General features: G+C 41.4%; 2 protein-coding genes across 2 annotated transcripts; one reads left to right on the top strand and one right to left on the bottom strand.

The window, feature by feature from the left end:
- Window positions 1-818: 818 nt before the first annotated feature.
- On the bottom strand, window positions 819-2,566 carry LOC122758110 (heat shock protein 30-like). Its single transcript, XM_044012011.1, has one exon. The coding sequence runs from the start codon at window positions 1,596-1,598 to the stop codon at window positions 945-947; it is 654 nt and encodes a 217-aa protein (XP_043867946.1). The 5' UTR covers window positions 1,599-2,566; the 3' UTR covers window positions 819-944.
- A 107-nt stretch (window positions 2,567-2,673) lies between these two features.
- stbd1 (starch binding domain 1) lies at window positions 2,674-8,709 on the top strand. Its single transcript, XM_044012009.1, has 3 exons — window positions 2,674-3,114; window positions 4,255-4,460; window positions 4,876-8,709. Exons 1-3 carry the CDS (start codon window positions 2,787-2,789, stop codon window positions 7,081-7,083), a joined length of 2,742 nt encoding a protein of 913 aa, XP_043867944.1. The 5' UTR covers window positions 2,674-2,786; the 3' UTR covers window positions 7,084-8,709.
- Window positions 8,710-9,684: the final 975 nt, after the last annotated feature.

Genomic DNA, 9,684 nt, shown 5'->3' with positions numbered 1-9,684 from the left:
GCCGCATGTGGGCCACGGACCCCAAGTTTGAAACCTCTGCCTTAAATAATCACAACCTGCCACTTTTACTGCTAAAATCTTGTAATGCTTCATTTAAAAGGTTGACATTGTCATAAACAGACTTTGAGCAGATACTAAAACATCTGTCATTGACATATTTTATTCTTAGTAAGTGTGGAGTGCAGTGACTTCATCGTTGATCGATGTGTGATTCTCCCGACGAGGCTGCGGCAGCAGTTTGGTCTGTGATATCTGACACTTCAGCTCAGGTTTCTGCAGCCGCAGGCGTCCATTACCAAGAGACCAGAGGATCCTTCTGTATTTTTAAAGAAGTTATTTAAAGAGAAAATGTTGTTGTTTTTTTAATTTTTAATAGAAATAGAAAAGTAAGATTCACAAAAATCCTGAAACAAAGAGATGTGTCCTCTTTGTTTGGCACTGGTTTGGAGTCAGTGGGTTATTTGGTGACATAATAATCTTTTTTTATTTTAATACTGATATTTAAGACCTTATATTGGATTAATAGTTATATATAATATAAGACGCTGCTTCATAGGCTCCTACATGTGTCACAGGACATGTAAGCTATTAAAATGAAAAGATGTTTTTCAATATTGATATCCCAAAAAAGGAACTAAAATAGAAAAATATACATTTAAAATGTACAGTTTATGTATGAAAGTGATACCAAGAGATGTGAGCTGTAAGAATAATTTGACTTAGTAGTTTCTGAACTAATTGTGTACGTTCACTTATTCTACATGATCACTTATATAAGTTATATTTTAATGAGGCAAAAGATATCAATTTCACTTAAATTGTGTTTATTTACATGGCATTTATTTCACTCATTGACTTATTAATGTACATTCACCATCATCACCATCAATATGTAAGGTTAGTATGAAAACATGATGTTTGACAGAGACACAGTAACACTGTGATCAGTCCATGTGTCCAGGTTTGTCCTGTGTGCTGCTGTCGTGTGTCTCAGAGCTGCTGCTGTTGCTGTTGTTGTCTTCTGTGTGTGAAGACTCACTCTGCTGTGTTTTCTCCTCCGTGCTCCTCTGGATGCTCAGCTCTCTCTCAGCCTCCTCAGCACATGGAGCTCTGGCTGCCTGGATGTGGAGCTTCCCGTCTGGACTCAGGCAGCAGGTGACGGCTTCAGGGTTCACACCTTCAGGCAGATCAAACTCCTGTCTGAACTCCTGGAATCTGTAAGAGTAGGAGCCGTTCCCGTCCTCCTGCTTCTTCTCCGTCTTGCCGCTGACTCTCAGCTTCCTGCCCACCTGCCTGACAGACAGCTCCTCTGGAGAAAAGCCTTCAGTGTTCAGGATCAGGCCAAAGTTGTCTCCATGTTTCTCCAGCTGGAAGGAAACTGGCTGCATGGTCTCACTGCTTTGGACAGACTTCTTCTTCTTCTCCTCCTCCTCCTCCAGGATCTGCTGTTGAAGTGTGTCCATCAGCTCCTGCAGGTGTCTCTGCAGTAGATGCTGCTGGTAGAGCTGAGGTCTAACCTCTGGCCACAGACTGCGCACAGGCCAGTGGACGAGCATGAGTGGACTGAGGCCAGACTGGAGTCCACGAGAGCACAGCATCTTCAGTGTGGGTTTGGAGTTGATTCTTCTTGTTGTGAGATGAAACACTGTTCAAGTGTGTGTTCTTCTTGTGTTGTCTTCTGTCTCAGCTGTGGGACTGTCCACGCTCTTATATTCTAACTGGAGGAGCTCCAGAGTCTTCAGGAACTTTCCAGTCACTACCACACCTCTCCACTGGGAGGAGCTGTTTTTACAGATACCAGACGGTGCTGGATCTTTCAGGAACTTTCCTGCAGTTGCAGGACTTCACCACTAGATGTCATTAATACTCTTGTCATTGTAATAACTGTAACTGAAGCTCAGTGATGTTTTGTTCCATTCAACAAATTGATGTTTTATCAATAATAATATCATTTAACACCAATCAATATGCTTTACCTGCATTTATTACCATGTTTACTGGATTGTTATTGAACACAGTGTTTATAATATTCCAGTAACAACCGTCTACTGAGAGGAAACAGAGAATATGATATGAAATAAATAGATTTTATTGAATTTGTCGATTTTAAAAGTACGGGTCAAATCAATTTCTGTGAAAACAGTGTCTTTTAATTTAAAGTAGGTTTCCTTTGCTGAACTGGACACGTATATTGACAACTTTATTTAACAACAATTTACATTTCATGTAGGGAACAAGAAAAATAAATAAATATATATACATAGTATAATAGATAAATAGACAGCTAGTTAGTTATCTAACACAATTTCCTGTTGAAGAACAACACTGCCCTCTACAGTTCAAAGCTCTCTATCACAGTTTAAAACCCTCCTCACTCCTCCACCCTTGTCTCAATCAGTCATTGATTGATTGATTGATTGATTGACTGGTTGATTGATAAGGGAGGATTTAAGTGATCAGACTTCAGTATCAGATCAGACTTTAAATCCACTCCGAAATGAACAGAGTGGATTCATCACTCACGCTCTCACCCCCTCCCCCCTTTTTCTCCTCTTTTATGAATGAATAAATGCTGAGTCGTCGTCATTTGTTTGAGCCAATCAGGAGCTCGCACCTGCAGCCGTGCGCAGCAACACGACAGAGGTCAGTGCACTTTGGAGCGTGGAGGAGAGAGTCCACGGGAGTCCACGGGAGGAGGATCAGCGGGAGCAGGAGCAGCTTCACTCCCACCATCAGGCCTCCTTCATGATCAGCACCTGAACTGAACTCAGTCCTTCCTCCAAAAAATGTCGCCGGAAAACAGCAACAGCGCCGTGGCTGCGGAGACACGCGTGGACCTGGCCTCGCTCTTCTGCATGGTCGGACACCACGGTCCCGCCGTGGGTCTGTCTCTAATCGCGGCTGTGTTTCTGCTGCTGGTGGGTCTCACCGTCTACCGGACCGTGAGGTGGACGCGGAGGAAGGCCACGACCACGGACACGACCACGACCACGACCACAGCAGGCGACGGTGACAGCGGCAGCCCCGCGAACCGCCCACGACACGAGCCGAACACCGAGGAACCACGCAGCAGCAGCAGCAGCAGCAGCAACAGCAGCTCCGTGGAGTCAACAGGTAAAAATAACAACAATCATAAAAAAAGAGCCATAAATAGATATTTGACTGGCGCGAGGATGGTGCGTGGAGCAGGTGTGAGGATTAATGAGTCATTAAAGGATATAAACCAGTAATATGGAATATCAGGATGATAATAATGATTATATGTATAAAAAAAACGGTCTGCTTGTAATATAAATAGACTGAACTGCAAGGTTTGTGTTCTTTTAATAAATAAATAAATTATATAATGTTATTATTTATATTCAAGTTATTTTTGAACTGATGTTATGATTTTTACTCATGAGGATCAACACATTCATGATTCTAGCATTTAATCCTTTTTAATCAGATTTAAAGGGATATGAACAAAAAATACCATATACTATATTTAAAAGTTAAAAGTTAAAAAATGATATCTGATGGATATTTCAACTGAAAACTGAAAAGTTTTTTATTTTGTTTATATCTATATTTACATATTTATATGTAACTCTGTTTTATTCCAGTCATATTTTTCCATTATTTATCTGGTAGATAAAGAAATTAAGCCAATTTTAACATTTGTCGAGTAAAATATGCAATTCTTTCTCACAGATATTGTGATATACTTACAGAACATTACTGTAGATAAAACTACACAAACATTTTCACATTGAACATTTTATTAACCTTTAACATGTTTATCTAGTCTCATAAAATACATTGTCATAAACAAATCATAACGTAAGTAACATGGATTATGTAATGGTGATAATCCAACTGTTACATCACAGTCTGACTCTAGCAGTAAATACACTGTCATTACACCAGTACTTCTGTATTATAATAATAAGTGAGCGTTTTTCTCTGTAGTTCATTCAAATACAGTCCGTTCCATCACAGACAGTGTCACATAGAACCTGAGTGTGTTATTGACCAGGTTAACTGAGGCCACTGAGCAAACTAATCACCACTGACTGTGCTGATTGACTTTTCCTGGGATTAAAACAGGCTCTTTGTCGCTTTACAAAGGGGAGAGACAAGAAGATAAAACAACGTCATGTCATGAAAATCCTAATTTAAATGAAATGTCAGTTGGTAGATTAAAAATCACTACAGAGGACAGCGTTCGTGGAATCAATCGACACTCGACATTGTTTTTTCTTTCTCCTGCAGATGGGGTTCAGTCAGGTATGAAGGAGGAAGGCGATCCAAAAGTCAGGCATCGCCGTGCAGCTCCTGCAGCTGCTGCTGAGAAGAAACACCGTCCTCTTTATTCTTCTTCTCCTGCGAGCGACGTCCAAATGACAGGAGACAAACACGCGGCTTCAGACCTCACAGACGCAACTACAGTCGAGCAGGACTCTCATGAAGAAGCAAAGGTCAGTCATGACCTGATATTAGTTGATGGATTGGAAGTTCTTCTGCCCCCCCCAATGGCCAAATTAATGGAACGTTTCAGACACGTCTGTAATAATATATACTTTATAGACAAGAAGTGTCTCTCTTTCCAAAGGTTAGAGAATCAGCCTACTAAAGCATACTAGTTACCAAGGTGATCTCTTGTTTTCTGCCACATCATGCTCATGAAACTTGTCAAATCTTTTTAAAGTGGACAGTTTGAGCTTATGAACATCTTAACTAATGCACAACGGGGACATTTGACTCTAACCTACATTTTGGATCTCATCCTCTCTCTCTCTTTGGAGGGTTGAGATGAGCAGATTTGTCTTGTGAAACCTTTGTAGAACTCATCTCATTTAATCCCATCATGTTTCTTCTCATGTGTCCTTTCAGACGTTTGAAGCAGAAGAGAAAGCCAAACAAGAGAAGGAGTATTTTCAGTGCGTGTCAAGCAGCCATGTGAACTTCGACCCCCCAGCGCCTTGTGTGAATGATAATGTTGTTAATGACGGACTACGACAAGATAACAAAGTTGCCCCAGAGATAAATGGCACAGAGTCTAACTCTGAAGACCAGTCGGATAATCTAGATCACAGCGAACACTCCTGCAATCACTTCTCTCCAGAAGAAGAACGGTCTGAAGCCCAACAAGGACGGCAAACGGAGACCTGTCCTTCCAAATCTGGACTTAACCTGTCGCCTTCACAGCAGGACAAGGCGACACCATCCGTTTTGGACTCTGATGTGACTGGAAAAGATTTAGGTGACGACCAAGTTCCTACAGCTGCTGAATTTGACACCCGTCCACCACAGTCTCGTCAGACGGACCAAGAAGATGAACATGGTCTTGTGGATCAAGATGAAGGTGTGATCTCAACCGAGGCTGATCAGGTTAAAGAGAAAATACCAACTAGTGTTGACTCTGATAGTCCAAGTGTGGAACTCAAACCTTCTCATTTGAATGAGCCTGTAAATGTTGATAATCTTGAGGAAGCTGAAATCTCAGGCCTAGAAGGTTACCCTGAAGTGTCAGTGGATCTTCAACCCCCACAGAGTGGACTTAAAGTTGAAGAGTTGGCCACATCTTTGGAGAAAGAAACAGATTTGACTATTCCGGACTCTTACCTGCCGTCTACCAACAAAGATTTAAAGTACGAAAAGAACGAAGCTGCTGCAGAAGAAAGCGCTGACCTTCACGTGCTCCCATCTTACAAAGACCAAACAACCGGCCAAACTGTAAATGGGGAAACTTACAATAAAACCAGTGTCAGTGCAGCTTCTGATATAGTTCCAGGTGATACTGCTGCTCCTGATTCTTCAGAAACAGTCAATGCTCCTCTAACAGGAGAGGAAACATCTTGTTCTCACCTCCCATCTGTTTGCCAAGAGCCAAAACGTGACCACAGGGAAATTATTGAAACTTTTACTGAGACTCAAATTCCTGTGACCAACGCAGGTGTTTATATTGCAAAATCTGTGATGTCTGAACAAATATCTGACCCCGACATGTGGACTTTGTCCCAAAACCAAGAAAGTGACCAAATACAAAACAATGAAGATCCTTCTGTTGTGGCTCATGACCTTATTCATCCCTTGAGTCAGATTAAATTGCAGCCTTTTGAGCAAAGTGAGCTGAACGTACCATCTCCTGGTGTCGGAGAAGAGAGCGGGATCTCGAGCATGACTGTTAGTCCTGACGTGCAAGACTCTGGTAATGAGTTTGGCAAGATCGTTGACGATATGGTGGATGGTGATCCAGAGTCTGAGGAAATGACCAAGGCTCAAAACATAGTCTTATCCGTCTTTAGCACAGAAACCACGGGCGTCACGCTTCGTCACACAGATTGGAATCAATATGATCTGTTTGCGGTCAACGAGGACACGTTTGGCCATGAGATTGAGGACAGCTACCACTCGGCAATGGAACAGTTTATGATGCAGATTGCAGGAAATGGTTTGAGCTCGGCCGATGAGCCCAAAAAACTGTCAGACATGAAAGGCACCTTTGAGGTCATGGAGATTAAGGAGAAGACAGAAGTCGTCAGAATTACAAAGAAAGCGGAAAACGGTGCAGAAAATGAGACGGAAGAGTTATATGAAAAGACTGAAATCAGTATCATGGAAGCGACGATGGACAATAACGAATGGATCATGGACAGTAACTACCAATTTCCGCCCTGGATGAGCCCTTACATCGCACCTTCTGCCCAAGACCACACAAAAACCAGAGAGCTTCCCACTGAAGATGCCACAGATGGTGTTTGTAGAGATACGGAAAATTACAAAAAAGGTCAGCCGATGTCCCAGAACATTAATGTGACCTTCCGCATCCACTATGTCACGGACTCGCCGTACCAGATGGTGGCCGTCACAGGAAACCAGCAGGAGCTCGGGAACTGGAAGAAATACTTCCTGATGGAGAGCGCCAAGGACGGACTCTGGACCGCGGTGGTCAGTCTGCCCACAGAGAGCCGGGTGGAGTGGAAGTTTGTGGTAGTGGACAGGGGCGAAGTGTGTCGCTGGGAGGAGTGCGACAACCGTCTCCTGGATACAGGCCGCGGAGACGCCCTGACGGTGCACAAACTGTGGGGGATTTTATAGGAGGAAGACCGAGATGAAAGAACGGCAGAGGTGAGAGGCTGAAAAGCTGGGTTTCCATCATAGTTCGGTTCGGTTTTGGTACAGTGCGGTACGGTCTGGGACAGTGAAAGCTCTGGGTCAGGTGTGTTTTGACTGAGAATTTGGTAGATGGGGTACAACGTCGGCTGCGTTGCGCGACAATGGCGTAACGACAATGGCCGACGACATCGAATGCGAGTGGTAGTGTTTTTTAAATTCTATGGGATATTTACACCAAATGCAATGTAGTGACATTTTTCAGTCTTCCAATCAGCTGACTTGTTGGTGGAGCTAGCCTACTATTTTACTTTGGTACCCCAAAATATGGAATGGTAGCGCCTGATTATTTTGGTGCTATTCCTAATGGAAATGCAAAAACACGTACCGTTCTGTACCAAACCAAACTGTTCCACTCGATGGAAACACGGTTAAAGTAACGTGACTAGTCCGCTTTGGTCCTGGACATTTCAGAATGATTTGTAAATCTATTCACAAGAACCCAATGATGATACAGTAGATTAAAACTGTCTAAAACACATTATAATTATGGTGAAAAGGTGATATTCTGGATTAAAATTATGCCTAAAGGCCTATGTTAAAACTTCAGTGCGTAACTTTTGGCGATTTTTGTTGTTGAGTTATCGAACTACGAGACCTGACTAGGGGACGAGAAGCGCGTGGACGCAGTCGTCTTACATTGCTAGTACATTTCCTGTGTTCAGAGCGGGAGTGTCACCGGGCGACACATGACCCAGTCATTTGACAGTAGTAACACATTAGATTTCTTTGTATTTAAAAGTTACGCACTTGAGCTTTAATTTGATTGTTTGTTAGTTTTTCAAGACAATTTTAATGGAATGTGGAAATGTGACTTTACTCAGAGTTGGTAGTTGCACATAAAAGCCATTAAATCAAACGTTCAAAAATAAATACACAAGGTTTTAATCTGAGTCTGGTGGAGTTTTTTTTTATAAAATGCCCAATTTCTATGATTATTTCAATAAATAATTACTCTAATGGACCCTAAGAGGATTTCCCTCTAACAGCCAGTGATTCATTAGAATTTTAAGTGAACTGAACACTATAGACAGAAGCTTTAACGTACTTTTATTTAATTTTTTTCCTGTGGCAATATTTTTGAAACTGCTCCTCTTTAAAAGTGACTTAATGAAAGTGTACATTTTTTTTGTAAATGTATATAAAAAAAAACTATGTGCGTACTACTGTCCATATGCTGCTTAAATACCCTCTTAACAATCTTTAATAATAAAATGCACATAGTTCACTTTTACACAGCAATAATGGAAGCAATAATTGTGGAGTATCTGCTGTTTGGCTGGTGTGATTTCAGGTATCCTCGTGTGTGTTAACCACTAAACTGTGACATCGTCGTGACGCTGACGCTGCTTCTATCTTGTGTGCATGTAAGATTGTATCCACTGATGTTCTATGAATGTGCCTTTTCAACATGATTGTGTTCCGTCTCACACTCTTAAACGCTGTCAGTGTCGACTCTGTATCTCAGATTATCTTAATATGCAATTATTCTGAAGATGTTACTACTCTTGAATGTTGTTGATTAAAATGAGAGTTTACCAAACAAACAAACGGGAATGAGAATTTGTTTCCTCTCCAGGTTTTATTAAAACTCACACCGTCCTTTGCCCGAGAGTGTGAGGGAACCACGGTGGCCCTCACATACCACAAAGGATGAGGTTGTTACACTAACTCTGGGGCCTCTTGGGGTCTAGTTTGGTTCAAGTGGAAAGAAAAGTGCCAACTTTTTGAGAAAAATATACAGAAATAACAATATTTATGATGATATTCGCGTGATTTCAAAATAAAAGTCTGTGTTTTGATATGGTACGATAAATAGTTCACAATATAAACTTATTTATGACACAAAATCCATCTAACAATAATAAGAATAAGCTTTTTAAATGGATCATACCCTTATACAAAGATACTTATGAGGTAGTACATTGGACTTCTGTACTACATTTAAAAGATAGTTTAATAATCTCAGTTTCTTTATCTGTAATTCCTTAATGGCACATGAAGTAAATGTCCTGCTGACGTGTTTCACTTGCACTGGAGTTTTCCCATCAATTTAATCAGGATTAAACGTGTGATTTACCCTGAAAGCAGACACAGAGACGAGGGAGCAGCTAAATAAAGACTTGGTCAGTTCAGTTATTTGTGAAGACAGCGAGGGGAAAAATATTATGGTCTGCAGACAAATGAGGACAAGAAAACAGCACAAGAAAATAAAATAATATTAGTTTTTAGTGAAGGAGAGACCAGGAAGCAGCAGAACAACCTGGTGCTGAGTGAAGGAGAGACCAGGGTTTTATAAGCTGCTGATGACGAGGAGATTAGACACAGGTGTGCAGCCAAGGAACCAGAAGCCACGCCCACTTTCTGCAGGAGAGCAAAGTGTGGCAGAAAATAAATGCAGAAGTAAAATGAGAGAAATGAGAATAAAACCAGTTAAAAGAGGCAAAACACTACAAAGCAGTTGGAGAATGTCAAACACAAACAGAGAATTAAAAAGGAGCATTCTTCTTGTGTTTGGAGTTTGTG

The sequence above is a fragment of the Solea senegalensis genome, linkage group LG21 (genome assembly GCF_019176455.1).
Source record: "Solea senegalensis isolate Sse05_10M linkage group LG21, IFAPA_SoseM_1, whole genome shotgun sequence".
NCBI classification, from domain to species: Eukaryota; Metazoa; Chordata; class Actinopteri; order Pleuronectiformes; family Soleidae; genus Solea; species Solea senegalensis.
The sequence above is the reverse complement of the archived record's forward strand: the minus strand, read 5'-3'. Positions and strand labels throughout refer to the sequence as shown.

Excerpts from the sequence above, each read along its gene's own strand:
- LOC122758110 (XM_044012011.1), bottom strand. The coding sequence starts at position 1,598 with ATGCTGTGCTCTCGTGGACTCCAGTCTGGCCTCAGTCCACTCATGCTC.
- stbd1 (XM_044012009.1), top strand. The coding sequence starts at position 2,787 with ATGTCGCCGGAAAACAGCAACAGCGCCGTGGCTGCGGAGACACGCGTG. Across the intron at positions 3,115-4,254 it reads CAGCTCCGTGGAGTCAACAG|ATGGGGTTCAGTCAGGTATG; the intron begins GTAAAAATAACA and ends TTTCTCCTGCAG. Across the intron at positions 4,461-4,875 it reads ACTCTCATGAAGAAGCAAAG|ACGTTTGAAGCAGAAGAGAA; the intron begins GTCAGTCATGAC and ends GTGTCCTTTCAG.